We start from the raw sequence: 25,443 nt of genomic DNA on the forward strand, positions 1-25,443 counted from the left end.
CTCAACAGATTTTAATTTGTCGTCATTCATTCGAGCAAACTGCATGTGTTTTGCTCCGCGCGGGCAGGAGAGTGAGTTCAATTGTCTACAGTTTGTACAACAAACACTTGCTGGGTCAAAACTGATGAGTTGATTATCAGTGAAACTGTCACACAACTTCTAAACATTCTTTCATGCTCCATCGTCACCCCACCCAGGTCCGCACCCTCGGCATCATCCTCGACCCCAACCTCTCTTTCCTCCCCCACGCCAACCACATCACCAAAACTGCCTTCTTTCACCTCAGGAACATTGCTTGCCTCCGGCCCTGCTGTCCTCTGCCACCACTGAAATTCTCATTCATGCCCTCATAACATCTAGACTTGATTATTGCAACAGCATCCTCTACGGCTCCCCAAACAAAATCATCAACAAACTTCAATATGTTCAGAACTCTGCCGCTCGACTGCTTACCTCCACCTGCCGCTATGACCACATCACCCCGGTCCTAGCAACCTCCACTGGCTCCGGGTCAAATACAGGATTGACTTTAAAATGTTACTCACCACTTACAAAGCCCTAAACAATCTTTATTTTCTTCTAACCCCTGCTCCCTCCCCTACCCTTCACCTGCTAACCCCTGCTCCCTACCCTTCACCTGCTAACCCCTGCTCCCTACCCTTCACCTGCTAACCCCTGCTCCCTACCCTTCACCTGCTAACCCCTGCTGCCTACTCTTCACCTCACCTGCTAACCCCTGCTCCCTACCCTTCACCTGCTAACCCCTGCTCCCTACCCTTCACCTGCTAACCCCTGCTCCCTACTCTTCACCTGCTAACCCCTGCTCCCTACTCTTCACCTGCTAACCCCTGCTCCCTACCCTTCACCTGCTAACCCCTGCTCCCTACCCTTCACCTGCTAACCCCTGCTCCCTACCCTTCACCTGCTAACCCCTGCTGCCTACTCTTCACCTCACCTGCTAACCCCTGCTCCCTACCCTTCACCTGCTAACCCCTGCTCCCTACTCTTCACCTGCTAACCCCTGCTCCCTACTCTTCACCTGCTAACCCCTGCTCCCTACCCTTCACCTGCTAACCCCTGCTCCCTACCCTTCACCTGCTAACCCCTGCTCCCTACTCTTCACCTGCTAACTCCTGCTCCCTACCCTTCACCTGCTAACCCCTGCTCCCTACTCTTCACCTGCTAACCCCTGCTCCCTACTCTTCACCTGCTAACCCCTGCTCCCTACTCTTCACCTGCTAACCCCTGCTCCCTACTCTTCACCTCACCTGTTAACCCCTGCTCCCTACCCATTTACCTGTTAACCCCTGCTCTCTACCCTTCACCTGCTAACCCCTGCTTCTTTCACCTGCTAACGCCTGCTCCCTACCCTTCACCTGCTAACTCCTGCTCCCTACTCTTCACCTGCTAACCCCTGCTCCCTACCCTTCACCTGCTAACGCCTGCTCCCTACCCGTCATCTGCTAACGCCTGCTCCCTACCCTTCACCTGCTAACCCCTGCTCCCTACCCTTCACCTGCTAACCCCTGCTCCCTACCCTTCACCTGCTAACCCCTGCTCCCTACCCTTCACCTGCTAACCCCTGCTGCCTACTCTTCACCTCACCTGCTAACCCCTGCTCCCTACCCTTCACCTGCTAACCCCTGCTCCCTACTCTTCACCTGCTAACCCCTGCTCCCTACTCTTCACCTGCTAACCCCTGCTCCCTACCCTTCACCTGCTAACCCCTGCTCCCTACCCTTCACCTGCTAACCCCTGCTCCCTACCCTTCACCTGCTAACCCCTGCTGCCTACTCTTCACCTCACCTGCTAACCCCTGCTCCCTACCCTTCACCTGCTAACCCCTGCTCCCTACTCTTCACCTGCTAACCCCTGCTCCCTACTCTTCACCTGCTAACCCCTGCTCCCTACCCTTCACCTGCAAACCCCTGCTCCCTACCCTTCACCTGCTAACCCCTGCTCCCTACTCTTCACCTGCTAACTCCTGCTCCCTACCCTTCACCTGCTAACCTCTGCTCCCTACTCTTCACCTGCTAACCCCTGCTCCCTACTCTTCACCTGCTCCCTACTCTTCACCTGCTAACCCCTGCTCCCTACTCTTCACCTCACCTGTTAACCCCTGCTCCCTACCCATTTACCTGTTAACCCCTGCTCTCTACCCTTCACCTGCTAACCCCTGCTTCTTTCACCTGCTAACGCCTGCTCCCTACCCTTCACCTGCTAACTCCTACTCCCTACTCTTCACCTGCTAACCCCTGCTCCCTACCCTTCACCTGCTAACGCCTGCTCCCTACCCGTCATCTGCTAACGCCTGCTCCCTACCCTTCACCTGCTAACGCCTGCTCCCTACCCTTCACCTGCTAACGCCTGCTCCCTACCCTTCACCTGCTAACGCCTGCTCCATACCCTTCACCTGCTAACCCCTGCTCCCTACCCGTCACCTGCTAACCCCTGCTCCCTACCCGTCACCTGCTAACGCCTGCTCCCTACCCGTCACCTGCTAACGCCTGCTCCCTACCCTTCACCTGCTAACGCCTGCTCCCTACCCTTCATCTGCTTGCTTGTTCTGTTTGCTCCACTGGCTTTCTATTTTTTGTTTTGTTCTGTTTGTCTCTGTCCTATGTAAAGCGTCTTTGAGCATTTTGAAAAGTGCTATATAAAATTAAAGTATTATTAATGAACATTATGCTGTATTTGCTGTAGTTAATTTTTGGTAACTTTGTATTTGTTCTGCTCATAGTTGTGCACAATAAAAATAAAAATATACCTCCAAATCCCTCAATGGCCAAAGAGGATCAGGGAAAATCAAAACGTATAAATAGATAGATAGTCAATTACAGTTATTTATTGTAAGAACACATACTTACAGTAGCATGAGAATCTAATTATGCTTTCTTCATACATTTACATTTATATTAAACTCAACAATATTTATACAACTAATCCTTTTGTGAAGAATTCCACAGTTTGATAGCGACCACTGAGATACATATCTGCTGTAAAGTAAACAGTGCATATGGTGCTTAAAATAAAATAAAGTTTTCAGATTTGCCTTGTGATGTCCCATGAAACAGTTCTGATATTTCAAAAAATAAGCCAGTGAGAAAAACTGTAATATGTTTAGAGTTGAATACTATTATTCACATCAAAACATTAATTATTACAACAAAATAGACAAACAAAAATGTTTTGGATGAACACACATCATTTCATAAGAAACAGTTCTTAAATAGGAAGGAAAGGATCTTTCGTAAAATACTTTAATGTACCTCCACGAATTTCTGAATTTTTTACATTTGCACATTATAGAGGACAAATAAATTAGATGTGAATATGTTTCATAAATAGATGTGTAAAACCACAGGCTTACATATTTAAAAATGCCAAGAATCAGCTGTGCCCCATTAATGAAGCGCAGAAGAACTGTGAGGAACTGAAAGAATAAAGAACACGCAACACGAGTTTGCATCGGGGCCGAAGTCTGTAGGAACCCCTGATTTCCCCTGCTACATCAGAATATAGAATACGGATAACAGAGAATGCATGAACCTCTAAAGACGTGACAGCATTGTGCTGGTCGATGGACCACAGTGAAACCAGAGTGCTCACATTTCTCCTCATTTGAAACAACTCATCAGATGTCTCATCAGATAAAAGTTGAATATCACGTACACGCAATCTAGTGGTATTCAGTTGTATAATCCACCGTTCAGTATAAACTGTAGTACATATCTGCATATGGGCATGTGGTAATGCACATAAACAGCATTACACATTGAGTCTGAATTGATAAGATATGTTTAGAAGTCGTCAGTGAATGCGTTGATAGCTGTACATGGGCCCAACAGGCGAGTGAAGTTGGTTCAAATTATATATTAATACATTAAGAGAAAGGAGGGCCTTCAACATAAAATATCACGCAGTGTCAGATATTTAATTGCTGGTAATACTAGGGAGGACATTTGGGCAACCCTGCTCTTGCCAGAGTTTCTAAAAGTAGATAGGAACAGGACGTGTAGTGCACACCTCCGGCCTGCAGAATGCAGTGTGTGTTCACACTGTTGACTTGTGGCTGCTGCGCTCTCCAGTGGTGCCGGGCCCTGGATGTTCATACTGAAAGTCTAAAGTCTGTGATTTGCAGGTCTGACATCTCACAGCTGGGTGAACTTTCTGACGTCCCCACCCTTCTCGTCGCTGTTGCCATTGTCATCAAACTCAAAGGCGCTGTTCTCCACCGCACGCCCCTTCTTGGTTTCTGATTCACCGTCACCAGCTTCCAGGGACGGAGCGTCCGGGTCTGCACCAACTGAGTGGCGGCCACGTAACCTTTTATATGCCTGGTAGGCTGTAAAGGAAAAACACATGCATTCAGAAATGTGATCAGTCATCTTGAAATGTGGCTTTTAAAAAAAGCGCAACCAAAAAAAAGAACTGGACCGAATAAGCCTTTGTCTGGACATGAAGGGACATCCTGTTCTGTTACGAGAACAGGATGTCCTATTCTCATAACAGTTATTGCCAGAGCCACCAAAGTCCCATGTTACAATAATGTGTATAATAAGGATGAATGTCCACTGAAAGTGTGGGGTGGAGACGTGAACAAAAAAGCAGCTGTTCTGTGTGAAACCAAAAGTAAAAGGTTGAGTTTACACTTGTTACAGAAGAAAGTCTGCTAACCGCAGTTGTGATTAAGTTGCTACATTTGTTAGGTTACTTAATTATGTGAACACAAACAATGATCCTTTTTCTAACAAGTAGTTGTGTTGCCTAAATCTTGGCAAATGTTTTACAAGGTTAACCGCGCGTTTCTGCAAGCGTATTACGAAGCTGATATGTAACGTATTCATGAAATGTATTTTTCCATTCAGAAAAGCAGACAGACGTCTTCTCATCAGCATAGTCATTGTGACCCTTGGACCCCATGTAGATATAAACAAAGCTAATAAAAACATTGGTTTTCAGGTGATCATACACTAAATATATAATATACATATTAAGTTTGCTTTCTGCCCCAAATGCAGAACTGTGTCACATAAAATGCGGCAGAACTGAGCAACGACCCAATGCAACAAGTAGTTATGGATGTCATCATGCGGGCTGTGTGCCAGAAGCCTTTTAGCAGTGGATGACTTGAAATAGTCCAATCAGCAGAAACAGAGTTGCAGAAGGAAATGGCTGAAGAGACGGTCCATAAGTGACTGAACACATCTCTGTGGTTGAACCACAAACTGAATACAAGAGGTGGACGTAGGTGTCGTGATGTCACCAATCGGTTTGTGGACTACCGTTTTGAAGCCTTGAGTTCGGCATGTTGGTCATTTATACGATCAGAATTATTTTTGCAACCAGAGGAGTCACAGCCAGTGGAGAGAATGCTGGTTTGAGGCCTTTCAGCATTGGCTTTATTTTTCAGAACTGGAGGGATGGGTTGAACGACACGTACAAACTACTTGTTTTCTAGTTTTACCCAGCCCAGTGAAACACAACAGACTTCATTCAACTGTTGAGCTGTGAGTAGCCTTATGGAGGGTTTAGCTTTAGTCATATGTTCACTCATTCTTTTGGTGGTCGATGACTGGTCTACATCCAGTTTCATAGAAAATCAATTTCAGCATTAAAATCTCAGCAGTTTCAAATAAAATGCTGAGATTTTAATGCTAAAATTGTAGTATCGGAAGGGTTCTGGTTTCCATTTGAGAATCAGAGAATCATTAACTAATCACTTTGAGTCAGGCTTTAGTTGAAAGGATTGGAATGGAATTGCTTGAAATGTAATCTGGAAACCCACCAGCGTTTTAAATTGGTTTAAATTAGCTCGTAAACTCTAATTCATGTCTCGCGTTTCTCAACTTGCTATTTCAACTGTAAACAATAAGCAAAGCATGGAAAAGGAAGTCTTGGCCCAGATATTTGCTGCATACACCAGAACTCCAGAATGATCGAACCTAGAGGCTTATCTGACCAATAGCTGTGAGGCTCTACGGTTGCTGAGTCCGTATCTGCCTGCATAACGCTCACCTCCCACAGATGTGACTGCCACCACCAGCTGGAAGATGCTGTAGATGAGGGGGAACGAAAACATGACCTCCAACTCAGCAGGGCTGAAGGACAGTTGGACAATAGTGCTGCACAGCTGGGAGTTCTGGATACCCGTCTCCAATGCTATGGTTCGGCATCTGGACAAAGCAGGGAATGATAAGTAATTGCATTAGTTTATATGTTTGTTGATGCCGTAATGGTTGTATGATTTATGAAGCTGAATTAAGCTGAAGTAAGCTATGCTCCATAACATCTATGCTGCCACCCTACCTGTCCCAGGGTTGACCCGTAAAGCGGGCCAAGAGGAACCCCAGGCCGAAACCAATGAAGGGGTAGATGGTTCCAATAATCCATAGAGAGGGATCAATGTCCCAGGAGGACTGGTACAGAATTCCTCCAACCACAGCTATAATGAGAATAAGAGCAAATCCGGCAATGGATCCTACCTGTGCACAGCAGATACACAGACAGTGAAAGGATTTTAATTTGGAATAAAGCCATGTATGTGTTTGTCACAACACATATCTTGATCATTTATATGTCACTCACTTAACACATTTACATAGAATCCTACCTTGAGGATCTTTTTGGCCCAGCGGGGCCACCTCTTTTTAACATAGATTCCCAGAGCAATTGGGATAAGAAGGGCCAACAGAGTGATACCTGAGTATACACAGAATGCATATAGGGTTATAATAAACCTAAAAAGGGCTTTGGTTAGTACAACACTACAATAGAAGGTTCTTAGATTTGTTTTAAATATAATACATACACACACACACACATATACATATATATATATATATATATATATATATACACACACATATAAAATGTAATAATCAACCATGAGTTGCATACTTACCAATACTTTGATATGGGATCTGGATGGTGCTGGTAGAAGTCCAGGTGGCAGTGTAAATAAGCAGGCATAGAGGCATCATCCCCAAGGCCAGGATAGAGGAACAAGCGGTCATGCTGATACTGAGGAGAGAGAATATGTACACTATTGATCAAGCAGCACATGTCCTATGAATATGAAATTGGCCTGGACTAGTTAAATTAAATATGAAGGTATTCTAATCACTACCCCATGTTGTTATCTATCACTACCCCATGTTGTTATCTATCACTACCCCATGTTGTTATCTATCACTACCCCATGTTGTTATCTATCACTACCCCATGTTGTTATCTATCACTACCCCATGTTGTTATCTATCACTACCCCATGTTGTTATCTATCACTACCCCATGTTGTTATCTATCACTACCCCATGTTGTTATCTATCACTACCCCATGTTGTTATCTTATAACTAACCCATGGTTGGGCATTGAAGGCCACGTTGACTAGGCAGCTGTGTATGTTTTCTAAATCATCAAATGACATGAAGTCAGAAACATACAACACATAAAACAGGGTACAGGCAACATGTTATCATCAACACATACGGCAGCTTGTCAGAGCGTTGGCATCTCTTTCTCATCACCAGTAGTCCAGTGCACAGTAGCAGTAAACATTAGTTAACACTGAATTCTAACAACAAACATTGGATACAGACACAGGGGTTACATTCAATATAGTGAGACTCTGTAAGCAAGGTGATAATTGGAGATTTCTTTAAAATCCAATGTTACTATAAAGAGCACCATATGCAGTAAATCAGAGTTCATTGCTGCTCCTGGATCTGCGTTTGAGTTGATCACCGTCCCTGTAACATCCAACACTTGGTACTACTTTTTGTCTGAGCCACCGTCTGCCCCCAATCTTTCCATGTAAACTATTAATCAATACAGTATTTTTGAGAATCAACACAGTATCTCATATGCACATATGTATCTACATTTTGTTACAACCCCAATATTAATATAAATATTTCAACTTGTGATCAGTAAAAACTCAGAAATCACATTGGTTACTGTTGAAATGAGTGAGGAGTCCTTACTTTAAATCCAAGCCGGTTGTTTATTTCGTATACTTGTTGAAACTATGGGAACTTGAATACAACCGAGTACAACAGGCTAACATTCTAACATTCTAGATGCGCGCACTGCACCCGAACCCCACTGCGCATGTGCACTTCCCCGAGTACGGTGTCCCGTAGCGTGCATACAGAGCGCGAACATAATCATTCATCAGAATGATCTACAGTTACGCTGCCATATAGTGGGAGAAAGACTACTCTCTAGAAACAAGGTAACATAATTGTGTTGTGCTGGAAGGTATTCCTTTTAAAACAGATCAAGAATCAGTTTTTATTTCTAGACTGTTAGTCCATTAGGAAACAATAAGACATCCTGTGCTTCAGGTGGACAGCGATCAGTCATCCAAACAACACACCTTTAACTATCACGATCCAATGAGCCGGTTTGTCCAGCTGGTTCCTTACCTTAGGTCCATGTCTCCATCCAGCCAGTAGCAGATGATGTTGGAGCCGGAGCCTCCAGGACAGCAGCCCATGATGATGATGACGATGGCCTGCACAGGCAGCACGTCGAAGGCCAGCGACAAGGCAAAGGCTGTGAAGGGCATGATGCCGAACTGGCAGAGGAAGCCGATGATGATGCCCCAAGGTCTTTTGATGTGGCCCCACAGCTTTTGGACATCCACAGTGCAGCCCATGGAGAACATGACCATGGCGAGCATCACGGTGAGCACTGTGCTCAACGCCAAGCTCAGCATGTCATTGAAGTTACTGGGAGGAACGAGGCAGTTTGTGCCCGAACACACCGTGGACAAAGGTTCGCAGCTATTGGTGACCGCAGCCGTTGCCATGAAGGTGGACATCGTGTACAACGTAATTGGAGAAGAAGAATCAGTGGCTCCCGATTGGAGAAGAGAAGGCTGGATGAGAGCTGGTAACTCTTAGATTCCACGAGACCATACTCCGGTTTCCCCTCCGATATCCAAGGAGATGTGGCGACAGTGACAAGAACCGTCCGGCTGACGGCTCTTTATGCAACAGCCCGGCTACAGCCAAATACAATTGGGAGGAGAAATCAGCTGGAAACAAAATAAAAAATTAACCAATACTTAATGTTTTTATGGGGTCGGTGTTCAGGAGCACATGCATATAAAAATCATTCTGAAATATGAAATGTCATTGCAGCAGAGGTCCAACTTTCCCTGCCCTTTGGCCTCTTTAAAAACTTTATTGGGCATTCTGCTGTGCAGCATCATCATCCTGCAATGACCGTAAGGACGGAGGATGCTTCAGTCCTCAAAGACAGGCACACCCTGTAGTTAAAAGCTATTCTTTGTACAGTGCCTATAAAACAACCCCTCCAACCCTTACCCGTTTAGTCTTTTTTTTTTTCCAGCATTAAATCACACAGGTGATGTAATAAAGATAGTATGACATTGTCTTAAATGCCAAAAGAAAACCAAGACTCAATTGATCTTAATCCAAGTTAAATATGGAACACTAAATACATTTTCCTGGCTAAATTGAAGTAAAAGCAACACTTCAAAAGGTTTGCAACATGGTTATAAAACAATACTGCATTTCCCAAGAGATATCCCTCATACAAGAAGGTCAATCAGGGCACAGCTGTAGATATGTCTGTGTGAGAGACATCCACTGAGTCCAACGTTACTTAATAGTAACGTTGATTTAACAGTCGATGCTTATTTGCAATAGTGGTTTGCTGCTATATTAATATTTAAAATGTTAAATACAAACCCACCCTGATACAATATTACAAAGCAATAAAATATAAAAAGATCCAAGTTGGAGTGTGTATATATATGCGCCAAGTTCCTGGCGGAAGGTGCATGACATTTAACATTTGACAATAAACATTTAACGATAAACATAAAACAGAGTGCAATAAAAAGGGAGCATGAATATTTACAATTGGTCTACTGAGTATTTACAATTAGAACTACGGAATATAAAAATTAAAATAAAGTACACATAAAGTGATTATGTGAAAGTGACAAGTGTAAAGTAAAGTGTCAAGTGTATTACAATGAGGTGTGGAGGGATGTGCAGGGGAGTGACTAGTAGTAATAGTCAGCCAGTGAGACCCGGCTCTGCTGATGGGAGAACACTGTTAGTGTGGCGGGAGGTCTTGGTCCTGATGGACCTCAGCCTCTATGAGACGTGTCATCATGCAAGTTTGCAAACAATAAAAAAGTTGAAGTGTAACAAAATTCACATCACATGTGAATTCTCTGCGGCTTCGAAGATCTTAAGTCTGCCCCTGAAGTCGAGGAGGGCACGACACAGGAACTACTCAAGTTATCTGAGACAAGTTTGCTGCAGGACAGGAAATACATTGTTCTCTTCTTCTGTTTTTTAATTCTTTTATGATGTCTAATGAAGATATTGTGTTGTTCTTACCTTCCCAGAGTCCCACTGAAGAGTCTGGACGGGGTAGTGCTTAACTGTAAAGTTAAAAGTTGTCCTTTCACGGTAAAGTTAATAGACAACTATTAACACCACAAAAACAATATGTTACATATATTAATCTCAGTGGCGTGCCGTGGATTTGGTTTCTACGCCCGTTGGCTGTTTAGTTTAACAGCTGATAACACACGCATTTTAAGGCTTTGGTATAAAGTTGTGAAAAGATGGTTTCTGCCTCTAGAAGATCCCACAGCAGAAAAAGGTCAGGAGACCAACGACAGGAATAATGCATTTAGTTGATGAATGAATTCAATGTGTATCTGGTGTCTGACATTAAGCACACAGATCTTCTCCAGACATGTCTGATGTCACCTTTATGTCAGCATGAGCATCTCACAGGCGCTACATTCCTGTTGCAGAGGATTCATTCATCTCACCTTTTGAAACTACTCCTGCAATTTATATTTTTAAAAAGCAATAAGCAACTTTAATGTTATGATTGTTTCGAGTAAATATCTCCTAATGCAACTGTATTAATGTAGTGAGTTCAAAGTGATCCAGAAGAGTATGAGTCAAAAGGTCCAATATCTCCACACTGCATGGTTGCTCAGCAGCTTCTGGTGTTGCTGTGTGTCTTTCTAGACATGCTGAGCCTCGTTGAGGTTGTGTTGTGTCTCTTTGTAGTTGCTTTGTGTCTTTTTAGTCATTTTAAGTTTCTGAGGTTGTTTTATGTCTCTTTGAAGTCTTTTACGTTTCTTTCTGTTCATTGTGAGTCTCTTTAAGTGACACATTCCTCTGCCACCCCCGGCCCTTGAGCAAATGCCTGTTCAGTAATCCATCCAGGTTTGTGCGATGATTCACATGATTGTCTCATAAACAATAAAAGGCGTGTGCAGGGTATTGTTCTCTCTTTATATGAATCAGTATGAGGCAAGATCAGTGAACTACTTATGGTAGCCCTTCAGAGGGAGTCTTATCATGCCTTTATCTTTATCTGTCCCATCAGTTTTTATCTTTTTCTCTCCATCTGATTTGTCCTTCATTCAGAATGCAGTAAATTGTATGTATCTTTGTGCTCTTGGAGTGAGAATGAGTGTGCGAAGGTTTGTGTTATGTCAAAGCCATTGTCGTAGGTGATCTGATTGCAGATAACAATCTAATCTGATAGTTCAGGTACTGCTCTGCACTAAAACAAGGAAGTGAAGACACCTTTGGGGAAACTGTCCCACCAGCTTAAAAAAAAGAAGAGGACACAATGAGATCTCCAGCATGTGACCTTGACCCCATGTCAACCAGCTTCTATAAAAACTTTACGACTGCATATCTGCTGATCTGGTGTTCAGTCTTCTACACGCGTTGCTCTTTGCAGGTTTCCCATCTCATTGTACGTGTTGCATTACCTCTCAGCAAAAAAGCAAAGGAATCCTGGAAATGTGTCCATTTTAAGTTTTCAGCTATTTTGAAACTTTTGCTTTTCATTTTCCAAATCTGGTTACGACAAATAAAACTGAAGTTAAAGACAACTGTCTCTTCTTATTGTCAGCCTAGTTAAACATACACCTTATATGTGACTTCTAATAACAGTTGTCTGGCTTCTAGTTCACACTCTCTCTCTTCCATGTTGCCATCAGTCAGAGCAACGTGGTCCTTCTCTTGAGCCGCAAGTCGCAGGGCTAGAAACTGACAGCATGTAGTCAGAAACATAACTCATCTCAACATTGATCTTTTAATGCTTTCAATTTGAAAATTAATATTTTGGAATGTGAATGTCTATAGCTATTTTTGATAAGTAGTCAACATCTTTTTTTTTTTACTTAATCAAAACTGCAAAAGGAATGTAAAAAGTGATGCATGTGAATTGTACAAATTATATATTCTGTTTATATGTAGGTGTAAGTATTCATGCAATATTTAAAAGACAACTTATTCAATTAAGAATGGTAAAAAGAAAAAAAACTTTAAAGCTGCATTTATTGTATCATTGGTCCCTTGGGGTGTGCAGAATTTGTAAAATTTATTTATTGGGAATAAACATGTTCCCCTCCAGAAGACACGTGTGAAGATCTCATTGATCTCAAACTCTTCACCTCTGAACAGTTTCACAGGAGCCATGTTGTTATTTAATTGTTTTAAGTGAACTGTTGAAATGTTGCAAAAGAAGAAAAGTGAATAAGGTGCATTTCCATCAACTGGTTCGGAGCGAACAAACTGGTCGGCAGTGGTTTGGACACAAGTTGGCACGATACAAAATGCATATGTAAATGTGTGAGAGGACACTGTGTGCTCCACATGCAGGTCAACAATGTGAGGGGGTTCATAACGCCACAATGAGCTGAACGTCTCTAGTCTGATTCATAGGATTATAATAGCCCTTAGTACCATAAGTAAGCGATTATACAACATAATAAAACAATAAAACCATGAAATTTAAATAGTTCCCCAGTGTCTAAATATGACGTGCCAGTTAAAAGCACGAAGGATGAAACCCTGTGGAAGTGTGTCTCCAGAGTAAACGATTAAAAGCAGCATATTATTGCCCAATAAATGCACTTCATGACAGAAAAATGTCAAGTGTAGTTGATGAAATGATGAGTGTTATTTCAAACTGCATTTGATGTTGTGCGCCTCAAGTCACATGTTGCCCTCTTCTCTTGTCATGTATTTTTTTTATGCATATTGGATTAACAAATACTTATTATGTTGATATTCATGTTTATAATTCATGACACAGACTCCCTTGTACAGAATGACTGGTAGAACTTTCCAAAACAACACATCCACCACGTAGACGTGAGGAAGAATGCAGGACTTTGACCCCCGTGTACGACTAACTAACACAACTAATCACTAACTAGTCACACAACTAACCCCAGTAATGGAGGCGGCGGGTTAGAGACTCCCAAAGGAGCCTTTTTGTTAAAAAGGAGCCTGATGGTATAGAAGAGAGCATATGACGGCTTCAAACTATCCCTTTAGGGACTGCATGGGGACCCGGTGTGGACCTTTGTTTGAAGCATACTGAGCCCTTAAGAGTCACATGTCCAGTGCTGATGATTATACCAACAAACTACATCATAAGTAGAACAATTCAGTCGCGAGTCAGTCAGTGTGAGTCAGTCAGTCAGTGAGAGTCAGAAAGCCGTGAGCAGCGGCTCTCTGCAGAAGGGGAACCGGAGGCCGGTCCTCTTCACGTCGCTGTGGATCGAGCCGCGTCATCAGCTGTCACTCATTAGTTTGTGGACCGCGGTTTTGGAGCTTCAAAATCAGCGTTTTGGCGGCCACCATCTTGGTTATTTGCAAGCAATGAGCAGAAGCAGTGGCGGGCCGTGGGTTTTAGACCAAGGCCTGTCCACATCAGGTGCGGACTGGGGAAGAAGAAAACAAAGTGTCCCGGGAGCTCCTGTGACCCGCGCGTGTATTGAACACGGCGCGTTTAATACAGACTCATATGTGGACAGCAGACGCTCGCACTACTATACGGCCGATTTCTTTGCACTACTACGGCCATGGAGGGAGGTCACACGGTGTGGACCGACCCGCGCAGCTATTTTAACAGTGTAAGCACCAAGCCCCCCGCGCATATTTTCGAAAAACGTTTCCTTAATTATCTCCGCAACCACATGGTTGTTTAACTGAGACGAGACATGTGGTTTACCATTTTTTTATTTCCCCCTATTAGTACCTGTAAAGTCACAAAACGGCCGGAGTTTTTTTCCCCTTTCTTTTTTCAGCGGACGTTTCTGAGTCGGTTTCTGAGTCTCTGACCCGCCCAACCGTCGGCCCATCAACAAGAACCACACTCAGTTATAACATGAGAAAACAATCCATGATAAAAAAAACCAGCACACAACACAACGCCACCGCAGATGAAACACAAAAAGCAACTCACCTGATGATGTTCACTTAAAGACAAAGTCCATCCGCCTCTCCTTATTAACAACAAGTTCAGCAACGCGGTTGTTCGGTTTACGGCGCTTCAGTTCCAGCAACAGGTGCCATGGACGCCCCAAATCCACCACCAAGTCCGCTTATCTTCCACAGAGCGCCAAAACACGCTACAAATTAAACATGTCACAATTTCTCTAGCTTCAGCCTTGAACCATTCCAGCTCCCACTGAGCTCCGCCCTGTGCCCCACTGGCCAATCACAGCGCATGTTAATGGTCACGCTGGGCCACTGACCAATCACACGTCCACGCCACCTCGCAGGCCCTGCATGTCAAATAATCCGCCCAGTTTGTCAAACTAACGATTTGATTGGCTGAAGTCCAGTGTACTTTAATCTGCAAAGGCCTGCTTAAACTGCCTTGCTGGCCTGGAGACACAGGAGAGAAAAAATCTGATTGGATGAAACGTTCTGGTTCAAACCAGCTGCAGTCTGATGGCTGAATACTGCAGGCTGAGCAACAGAGCTGTACAATGAGAAAATAACCTGATAGGGAAACATAATTATAATACATGTAGTGTATTAGTGAAAAACAATTCAATTATAAAATAGCTATAACTTTGTGATTCTGTTTAGGCCAGCAGAGAAGGCTTAGAAGGCCCTGATGGCCACCACTGGCTGCTGCTACTATATTACTGCTGCTGCTGCTACTACATATATTACTGCTGCTGTTACTACTACATATATTACTTCTGCTGTTACTACTACATATATTACTTTGTGAATTGTGAAAAACAATTAAATTATAATATAGCTATAACTTTGTGATTCTGTTTAGGCCAGCAGAGAAGGCTTAAAAGGCACTGATGGCCACCACTGAGCAGAAGTGAACATATTAGGACAGCAACCTGTCACCTTGTAGCCCCGCCCCTAAAGCATCTCCTGCTTTATGGTCTGCTTGACTCTAAATGACCATCATTTACTAAATGAACATCATGCTGTATTGAAGAAGACTTGAAACTAGAGAGTGAGACATAAACTCATGTTTACTGAGGGAATAAATCAGAGTCATCTTCTCATAGACTTCTCAGTGGGAACGTTGTAGACACTGTAGGGAAAGTAACCAGCATGAAGACGATCGCCTCATTTCCAAGGATTCGGCTCGACTCCCTTCTGGTCCAAGGTCCTCCTCTTTATGTGGTTCCCCATGCGGACAGTAAGTCCACGATGAAGGGATTCTCCATCAGGCAGAGCCCCATGATGCACACGCATGTCTGTCATCAACATGCTAACACTCAACAAAGTCCCGTGCACAAAGACAGACTGCTCTGCAGAGCCTGTTCCAACACTTTTAAATGAACTGGAAGGTAGTCGTTCATCTTATCTGTAATATTAAACAGCAATGTTTTTACATTTTATTAGAAAATAAAAGCCGGGGAAGCAGTTGCATTGTGGGTGTGCGTGGATCCAGCCTGGGGTCAGCGCTGAGCGGTGTCCGTTAACTGGATGCTGCCGGTTACATGAGCAATGAAGCACCTCAAGAGGTAGATCCCCCAGAACTGCAGGGAGCTGTTGCAGAGAGACAGAGACATACATTTAAAACAGCATACAATAACAACAATGATCAGTTATTACCAACACTTGTGCTATTGATGAACCGTTGATTCATCTCTTATTGTTTTCCAATGCAAAGAGAAAACATCAGACTTTCAAGTTGCAATTCAACTACAATTAAGGAAATGTTACTTTTTATGCATTTATATTTTTTTAGCATTTTGTGATTTTTACATCTTTCTTAAATGTTTAAAATAAACTTCAGATACTAAGGGTCTGATAAATACCGTATTGTAGCATTCATCTGCATGTACAATGGCTGCTATTCCCAAAGTCAGCAGACGTATTGCGTTTTATTTAGAGCTCAACGATTTAAAGAAATGACACAATTCTCATTTTCACAAAATCTCAATATGATTATGGCAGTAACACACAAAGACATGCTGCAATGCACCAACAAAGACAGGAAGCTAGTTATCATGGAAAGACTGAAAATACATTATCTTTGTAAATGTTTTTATAAAAGGGAATGAAATGCATTCTAACACATTTGTTAGACCTAAAAAGTGTGTGTGTGTGTGTGTGTGTGTGTGTGTGTGTGTGTGTGTCACACCTGACCAGGAGCGGCTGGGGGAAACAGCTTGAGGTTTGGGTTTTGATAACGTCCTGGAGACCCATTAGGTTGGTCAGCAGTGTTCCGGACCCACATTTGTCAATCTTAGTCACCACCATCTGCAACACAACATGTTCGACACATTACAATTCTACCTCCATGGAAAATATGAACATGGGGCCATCAGCAAGCAATCAAATCATCACAGGAGGCATCGTGACCCTCATTTCCTTCCAATTCATAAATCCGTCTGTCCACGTTTAACCTCGCACTACTGGATCCATCAGTCTAATGTGTCCTGTGCTCATTTGAACCTGAGGCTCAAGGAGCCAACATGCTAATTGCGGTGATTTTTTTATTTATTTTTTTAAAATCGCAATTTGCAAAACCCCTTTTTAACGGTTTTAAAGCGGCAGTCACTGCTGGCTCTCTAGCCAGCTGGGCGGAGCTACAACTGATCAATAAATTCCTGACATTTCCTCTAAACTGAAGCATACGATGTAGTGGCAGTACATGTTGTGTTACAGTTGGCCCATCAACAAACTGCTGCTCCAGACCCAGCAAGGCCTTGAGTCTTGCTTCCTGAAGGTGAAAGGAGGGTCAGAGTCGGCACCGAGTAGTTTGATAAATGTAGAGAAATACTGGACTTCAACTTTCTTTAAAGTGCGTTTCGGGTATAAAGGTGACCCTTCCAGGTCAGTCCTTCATGCTTTCTTTGCCTTTCAGCAGTGAGAGTTCATCTTGGTTAAAAGTGGTACTGTCACAGCCTTACTAATGGTCAAAGTGTTTAATAACCGGAAAGCATGAATAATTGACTGCAAAGTGGGAGCGCTTCATTAAAACGCCTCAGCAGTGGCATTTCAGAGGGAAGAGCAGTTTTTAAATAGCTGAGTGAGAGCGCTCAGTATTAATTCACTGTGGACTTAATGATGAAGATTTGTAAGAAGAATGAGTTCACTGTGAAGAGGGGGGAGTTTCCATCATGGACATCATGCAATCTGCCGTTTCTCAAGATTTAAAGGTTCAATACGGACGACCTGGTGTTGATTCATCAACGGGACGTGAACGTTATGAACGTCCAGTCTTATAGAGGCTCAATGAGATGAAGAGAAGTCTCCAGGCTCCGGAGACACAGTCTCTAACTATTCTTGTGACTTAGTAGGTGGCTGACTTTTTGTATTTCTTTTTAACTGATGCCATTACATCTTGATTGTATGGACCCAGTAGAAATGATGACCTCCAGTTATTTGGAGCATTTGGCTACATGTTAAGCATTGCACCTTTAAGCCACGGCATTAATCTGTGCCTGCTAACCGGTTTAATGGTTTGTTGGCACAGCGGATGAAGCGGTGTTCAGGTACAGGCAGGTGACCTCACGCACAGTGTCGCAACATGCAAACACACAGCAGACTACATGGCAGGAGTTTGTAATTCAGTCCAAATCAAAAAGATTTTCTTTTTACAACTGTAGAAGACGAATGAAAAGAAAAAAACATTCGCAGTTGAGAAGTTTGAGTCAGACACTTCAAGAAGTCTGCTGAAATTGATAACTAAATCAAGAGAATGAGAGCGTCAGAATAATCCTGTGATAACACGGATGAAAGAAATACAATCTCTAGAATAATTTCCTTCAGTTATAAAATTTAACTGATTAATCGCATGATTTTTCTGAGATTAATCACATTATGCGGCAAATTCAATAATGAAGTAAGAACTAGTGTATTGCACGCTTTTATTTTAAAGTAATGTTATCAGGACAATACAACACTCTGTAGCAACAGCAAGTTAACAACAGAATATAAATCTAAAATATATGCTCGGGAAGAAAAAAAAGATTTATTATATTTTTTTAATGCTTCTGTATGACTGGTCATTCAATTAAATATTGTATTCATTTTCAGATGTTAGACACTATTTTATTCTAATGTAAAACAGCTTAATATCATGCTGAAGAAGAAACATTTGTCTTTTATCAGGGAACATCATAAACAGTCTGTTCAGTATTAAGGGTCCCTGTGAGGGACAAGCCACTCCTTCTTTTGTCATGTTCAGTAGTAAGGGTCCCTGTGAGGGACAAGCCACTCCTTCTTTTGTCATGTTCAGTAGTAAGGGTCCCTGTGAGGGACAAGCCACTCCTTCTTTTGTCATGTTCAGTAGTAAGGGTCCCTGTGAGGGACAAGCCACTCCTTCTTTTGTCATGTTCAGTAGTAAGGGTCCCTGTGAGGGACAAGCCACTCCTTCTTTTGTCATGTTCAGTAGTAAGGGTCCCTGTGAGGGACAAGCCACTCCTTCTTTTGTCATGTTCAGTGGTAAGGGTCCCTGTGAGGGACAAGCCACTCCTTCTTTTGTCATGTTCAGTAGTAAGGGTCCCTGTGAGGGACAAGCCACTCCTTCTTTTGTCATGTTCAGTAGTAAGGCTCCCTGTGAGGGACAAGCCACTCCTTCTTTTGTCATGTTCAGTAGTAAGGGTCCCTGTGAGGGACAAGCCACTCCTTCTTTTGTCATGTTCAGTAGTAAGGGTCCCTGTGAGGGACAAGCCACTCCTTCTTTTGTCATGTTCAGTAGTAAGGGTCCCTGTGAGGGACAAGCCACTCCTTCTTTTGTCATGTTCAGTAGTAAGGGTCCCTGTGAGGGACAAGCCACTCCTTCTTTTGTCATGTTCAGTAGTAAGGGTCCCTGTGAGGGACAAGCCACTCCTTCTTTTGTCATGTTCAGTAGTAAGGGTCCCTGTGAGGGACAAGCCACTCCTTCTTTTGTCATGTTCAGAATCAGAAACCGTTTATTGCCAGGAATGTTTGCACAAACAAGGAATTTAGTTAGGCGGAAGGTGCATACATTAGACATTAGACGAGACAAACAACAATCAATGACAGCGACAGTGCAATGATGTCTAAATCAGATAAGGATAAATTGCTCAGACAACATAAATAACATTAATATAAGTGTTCAGTAGTAAGGGTCCCTGTGAGGGACAAGCCACTCCTTTTGTCATGTTCGGTTTGTTGCTTACCTTAAAGATGTATGTTAAAGACCAGCAATTGATTAACTTTATACAAAATGTTTTTCTTTACGCATGCGCGATTAATGTTCAATCGGGAGCTGCTCGCTGAGGACAGAAACTACAGAACAAGACGTGCTTCAGTCTGTTGGCAACAAGCCGGTCGCTGAGGCTGCGGAAGCGCGCACGCATACGTAAATTGCCTTCACAGTAAAAGCAGTGCCGTTGTATTGCATTTATGTCGTGCATCTTATTTATTTCTTTTTTGATTGACCTCACGCGAGCCGGACTGGGAGAGCCGCAAGATGCCCAGGTCAATGCAAACCAGTTAACGCACGATCAAATAATTAACGCCGTTAATAGTTTGCTGCGTTAACGTGCCCAGCCCTAATAAATTATATATATATATATATATATATATATATATATATATATATATATATATATATATATATATATATATATATATATATATATATGAACGGTGTGTGTGTTGTGTGTCCTACCACGTATGGACGTCTCATCTCCTCACACATCTCCAGGGCGATCATGTCGGCCTTCTGGAGACCAACACTGCCGTCGACCAACAGGAACGTCCTCACCAGACTGAGAGAGAAGACATTGGCCACGTTTACACGGAGCAGAGACAATGACCTTTCTCCATTTATAGAAATAAAAAACTAACTAATAAAGTAAAAAAAACAATAATCAGAGCACACCTTTGAGGTTACCTTGGATAAATATCATTCATTATGACTTATATCATTTGTCCATGGGTTTGGTTCATCGTGGCTAACGTGATTGTAAAACACAAATACCTTCAGAATGATTACACAGCACCACCTTGTGGACGAGGTCACAATCCACTGGTAGTACACATCCAGAAGGAAAATACTTCTAGTAGTACAAATATTACTTTGTCAGAGTCATGGCAGAAGCATACACAGAGATTATTAATAACACAAGAGGTCACCTGTGGAGCCAAATGCTGGCCAATAGTTTTGATCATTTGAAGAAAAGATTTGAACCTGAAATTTCATGTTTTGTAGTTCAAAACTATTGGCCTGGATTTGCCTCCAGTCAGCCTCATCGCGATGGTACTGCACATGTTTATTAATATTGTGCTTCTCTCAGGCCGCAGTTCAAACGAAAACTGAGAAGCCATGTCACTGTCAAAGGCATGTCAGAGTACAGACAGGCCTGTACTGTAGGCATTGATCTGAACATTCATAGATTCTGCTGAGGTTCTTGAATGAAGTCTGTAGGCAAATAGTTTTTATGTTATCACCCAAAAAACAATCCTTTAAACAAAACCCTCAATATGAATAACGTGGTTCTCGAGATTAAATGTCTGTGTGTGCAGGAGTCTGGTTTTATATTGACCACCACAGGTATTCTCATACAGGTGTGCACAAGCTGGCTCTTCTGTTTCTCGTGTTGTCTTGCGGTCAAAATGACCCATCAACACACATACATATACACTCGTACACGGGTCATTTTGACCCCAAGACAACACAAGGGTTAACCGACAACGCTCAGAAACATACGCCCTCTAGTGGCCAACAGTATAATATCACTCACAGCCGAGTCTGTTCGTATCTGGTCTGACGTTATCTTCACCCGTGTGTGTGTGTGTGTGTGTGTGTGTGTGTGTGTGTGTGTGTGTGTGTGTGTGTGTGTGTGTGTGTGTGTGTGTGTGTGTGTGTCCCCTGAATGAATACAGGTAGAAAGAAAAGGAAAAATGCTGTGTCGCATTTAAACATTGATAATTAATTTAAAATGCCCACGTAATGAAGGAAGTTTGCAGCTATTCGAACAGTCCTAGTTAGTCCAAGGCTAACTTCAAATGCTTTTGCTGAACATGCTTGTGTCTCAGATCATTCTGCCTGAATGGATGAAAGAAAACTTGTTTACTTCTTTCTGAAAAGTCATGAGATGTATAAAGAGTGGACCTAAAATAAAAAAAAATAATACCTGAATATTTCCTCTTTGTGAAGAATTAACTCAATGTCCTAGAATTTGTCAGCCCGGTACTGAGCAGATACCACCACCAGTGTTTCTCCTGAGTGCTTTAAAGCTCGTTCATTCGTAGATCTGCATCTTTGTAAAGAGTTTCAACCAACATGTTTAATTTCAATCACCTCCTGCAGTAATGCAGAGCAGTTGGGTCATGGTCTGCTCTCAACCTCTGCAGCAGAAGTGGGATTCATGTGATGGGCGGTCCCTCCAGCTTGTTGAACGTATCCTAACACAAAAGGTTTGTGACAGTCCTACTGTGGGCCTCAATGACCGTTTGTGCTGTAACCTGTGACTTTCGTACCGACACCGGGTAAACGTCTTACTTCTTCCTGGTGTGGAGGTACGGCTCCACCATGTCCACAAAGTCTGTGGGGGCGTGGTGTCCGTAGCCCGGCATGTCGACCACGGTGAACGCTTTGCCCACTCGGAAGAAGTTCATCTTCTTCGTGTGACCCTGAGGAGGACATGAGCTCAAAGTTATTTATTACGTTTTTTTTGTCATTTAACAAAATATGTCAAATTCTCATTGCGTCTGTTGTTTAGTTACTTCACAATAACACAATGATGAGACGTGATGCTGAGGACACCCAGCAGAAATACACAGCTAATCACGGCCACTCTAACTACTAGGGGTGGGGGAAAAAAATCGATTCAGCATAGTATCGCGATAGTTTGCGTGGCGATATTGTATCGATACATGGAAGCCAAGTATCGATCTTTTTTTTATGTAATCAATTATGGGAGGCATCGGAGAAAGAAATGAGAAATGCGGCGTCTGCGTGTAAATCAAACGTCTGGACTTCCTGTCACTCGTAGCAGCGCTGCTGCACAGCTGCTGCACGGCGCACAGGACAACATCCGCGACACGGCGCTGGTCAAAGACGTTAACTCAGCATGAATCAAACTGGCTGCTGGTGCTCTCGTAGCGCTGGAAGCGGCCGGTGTTACGGATTAACAGGCGGCCGTGTTAACGGGTGACTTCTGGCCGAAAGTCGTCAGTTAACACGGCCGCCTGTTAATCCGTAACACCTTCATCCCGAAGCAGTTCATGGAGAAGTAATATTATGAACCCAGACACGACGGCGTTTGATGCTCCGACCTCTTTGGGATTTCCACAACAAGTATAACGCAGAAATAGTAGTTATTTTCATGGTGGAGGCAGAAATGGAAACTCTTTGCAGGAGATAAACCACAGAGATAAGCCCCGCTCCCTCTCTGGCGCGTCCAGCTCGAATGACGCGACTATGCAGACTGTAACACAAGCAGTTCAGCTTGTCAGGTGCAACATTTATGAAAGTGTCTGTCAGTTTGTCTGCTTGACAATCACATTTTGCTGCAATAAAAATGATTGAAGTGAGATGAATAGACTGAAAACGTTATCTTCTTAGATACAATATGTTGACAAAGTTTTCCTTTGGGGACAATTTGCGGTGAAAAAAAAAGGGAATAAAATCGCAATACTCAATATATCGCAGAATCGTGATAGTATCAAATCGGGATCCAAGTATCGTGATAGTATCGAATCGGGGGACCTCTGGTGATTCCCACCCCTACTAACTACGTGACCTCACAGAAGCGATGTGCCGTGACTACTCACTGGAGTTTTGGAGATTCGGACCTCGAGCTCAGGAGTCAGGGAGAACAGAGCCTTGATGAGAGAGGACTTGCCCACGTTGCTTCTGCCGATGAAACACACCTGAGAACACACACAAGTCCCTTAATCCTGGAACGTTGGTTACTTTTACTGCCATGACGGCCCAACCCCTTGATACAAATTCAACGGTCTGTTAGAGTTTGTGCATGCGTTCTTTCCTGAAGAACTTCTTTCAGTTTTCGCTCGTTCAGTGAACCCGTCCCCCAGGACGCCTGCTCCGACGATCACCGGCTGCCACCACTTTGCCACTGCAGTATCAAGGACCCGCGACTCGGACACGTTCATCTCTCCGACACCTGACAGAGGCTCATGCTACCAGTGCGCCACAAATACATCATCCTCTGACGGGGCGGGGAGGCCGAGCAAGAAGTGTGCCGTCACCTCAACACACGTCAATACATCTGCTCATTTATTATCATCTAGCATCTGCTGCTGCTTCATTATGCATCAGGCTACAGGAGGGGAAAGAGACTGAGGATGCACACTAACCTCGGGCGGTTTCAGTGCAGGGACATGGTCCATCCGCTCTGCAGAGGCGTGGTAGTCGATCCTGTGAGACTGTGTGGAGCAGAAGAGCTTCTCTGCTTTGACCATGTCCTCCAGGCTAGGATGGAAGAGCTGGAACTGTGTCCTGTCCACAGACCTGAACACACACACACACACACACACACACACACACACACACACACACACACACTCTTCAGGCTCTGAAAGAATACGTGCTCAAAGACAAAACACGTGCCCTCTTGAAACCACACACACGTTACAGATGGAACTAGACACACTACCTGTCCAGGTACGCCTCCAGTGCGCTAAAGGGGTAGAGCAAGCTCTGGACTTTCTTTTGGGGGAGCGCTGTGGCTTTCTGAAGCGAGGCAAGCTTATGGACTCTCTGCCAGGAGACGAAGCAAACCTTTGTCCCGGGCTGCAGCCACAGGGACGGCCGGACACAAAACATCTTCCTCTGCAGCCGAGAACAGGACAGCAACACGATCACACACAGCCTCACTGACACACTCTTCAGTATTATCTGAAAGTAGAGTTTCTCTTCTTGCTCTACTAACCAAACACAGTGTAAACACGGTTCATACACATTCTGACCAATGGATTTCATGACTTTTCCATGACTTTAAACCAAATTTCCATGACCAAACATTTAGTGAAATATGGGTGAGACATGAAAAAGTGAGAAAATGTAGTATTTAAACTAACAAATGAATGAGACAATAGTTTGATTAAAAGAATAAACATTTATTTATATAGATGCCTGTATGTATGCCTGCTTATATTTTGAGCGTCTTTCTTTTAAAAGCATATTAATTATTTCTAACTCAGCGTAAATTAACTTCATGAACACATGAATATAACACATTTACATGACTTTTACTAAATGTTTGGCATTTTATTTTTTTCAAGGACTTTTCCAGTTCTGGAAATAACCATTTAAAAACTCCATGACTTTTCCAGGTTTTCCATGACCCTGTGTAAACCAGCGTCGTAAACCGTCACTATGTCACCACATATTTCTGCTGATAACAAAAGGACATTACACATGCAACAGCTAAAAGAGCACGAGCGACACACTCAGGTGAGTTTAAAAAAATACTACGCCGACTTTCAGTTCCTTCATAAAAAACAGCACACGTGTGTAAACGAAGTAAAGTGAGCCTACTAATATTACCTAATACTTTGTTTATACATGTGGCATTTGCTGAAAACCGGAAGTTGCCCCTTGACAGCTGCAGCTAGCAAGCTAGCTACACATTACCGTTACATGACACATTGCTCATGACTTACCGAAGTTCCGATATGTTCACTGCTCAAAGGGGAATGAATAAACCCTGGTGTGTCAAGTGCTATCATGACTTTCCCGTTACGAATTGTTTTCACTGTCCTCCATGTTGCGTGCAGCGCTCTAATGAGTCCGACTAAAACAATACAGAAATGAAAGGTTCTGCTGTATTTTATGGAAGTCCATTTTCAGAAATGTGATGGAAAAAATAAAGATCCTATAAAGTAATTATAGTAAGATACTATGTCATATTTTTGACATACTATCTCATAATTATGAGATAAATAAAATAAACTAAGTCATACTTATGATATACTAAGTTATGATTATGAGTCATTATTTTGAGATAGTATCTCATTATGACTTACATAATCTTTATTTATTTCATAGGTTATTTAATTTTAAATGTTAAATTCTGACAAGACTGAAGTTATTTTTACTAGGCATCGCTCTGGCATCCACCACCACCGTAAAGAATCTCAGAGTTATCTTTGATCAGGACTTGTCCTTTAACGTAAAGCAAATCTCAAGGACTG

The 25,443-nt window shown here is 43.0% G+C and overlaps 2 protein-coding genes across 4 annotated transcripts; both read right to left on the reverse strand.

The window, feature by feature from the left end:
- Positions 1 to 4,151: 4,151 nt before the first annotated feature.
- Positions 4,152 to 8,828, reverse strand: slc10a2 (solute carrier family 10 member 2; the record flags this gene model as incomplete). The annotated part of the gene is made up of 6 exons (XM_079230991.1): positions 4,152 to 4,345; positions 6,019 to 6,176; positions 6,310 to 6,485; positions 6,614 to 6,702; positions 6,905 to 7,023; positions 8,431 to 8,828. The coding sequence occupies 6 exons, from the start codon at positions 8,826 to 8,828 to the stop codon at positions 4,152 to 4,154; spliced, it is 1,134 nt and encodes a 377-aa protein (XP_079087117.1).
- A 6,355-nt stretch (positions 8,829 to 15,183) lies between these two features.
- On the reverse strand, positions 15,184 to 24,982 carry gtpbp8 (GTP binding protein 8). 3 transcript variants are annotated; one of them, XM_079231026.1, is made up of 8 exons: positions 24,913 to 24,982; positions 23,904 to 24,079; positions 23,605 to 23,758; positions 23,059 to 23,157; positions 21,785 to 21,915; positions 19,952 to 20,048; positions 16,450 to 16,563; positions 15,184 to 15,846 (listed from the first exon to the last, which is right to left on the reverse strand). In XM_079231026.1, the coding sequence occupies exons 1-8, from the start codon at positions 24,976 to 24,978 to the stop codon at positions 15,670 to 15,672; spliced, it is 1,014 nt and encodes a 337-aa protein (XP_079087152.1). In that variant the 5' UTR covers positions 24,979 to 24,982; the 3' UTR covers positions 15,184 to 15,669. The 3 variants fall into 3 exon arrangements, with proteins under 3 accessions (XP_079087152.1, XP_079087151.1, XP_079087153.1); XM_079231025.1 differs by having other exon boundaries at positions 19,949 to 20,048; XM_079231027.1 differs by having other exon boundaries at positions 16,445 to 16,563; positions 19,949 to 20,048.
- Between the last annotated feature and the right edge of the window lie 461 nt (positions 24,983 to 25,443).

This window comes from Taurulus bubalis (assembly GCF_910589615.1).
Source record: "Taurulus bubalis genome assembly, chromosome: 15".
Lineage (NCBI taxonomy): Eukaryota > Metazoa > Chordata > Actinopteri > Perciformes > Cottidae > Taurulus > Taurulus bubalis.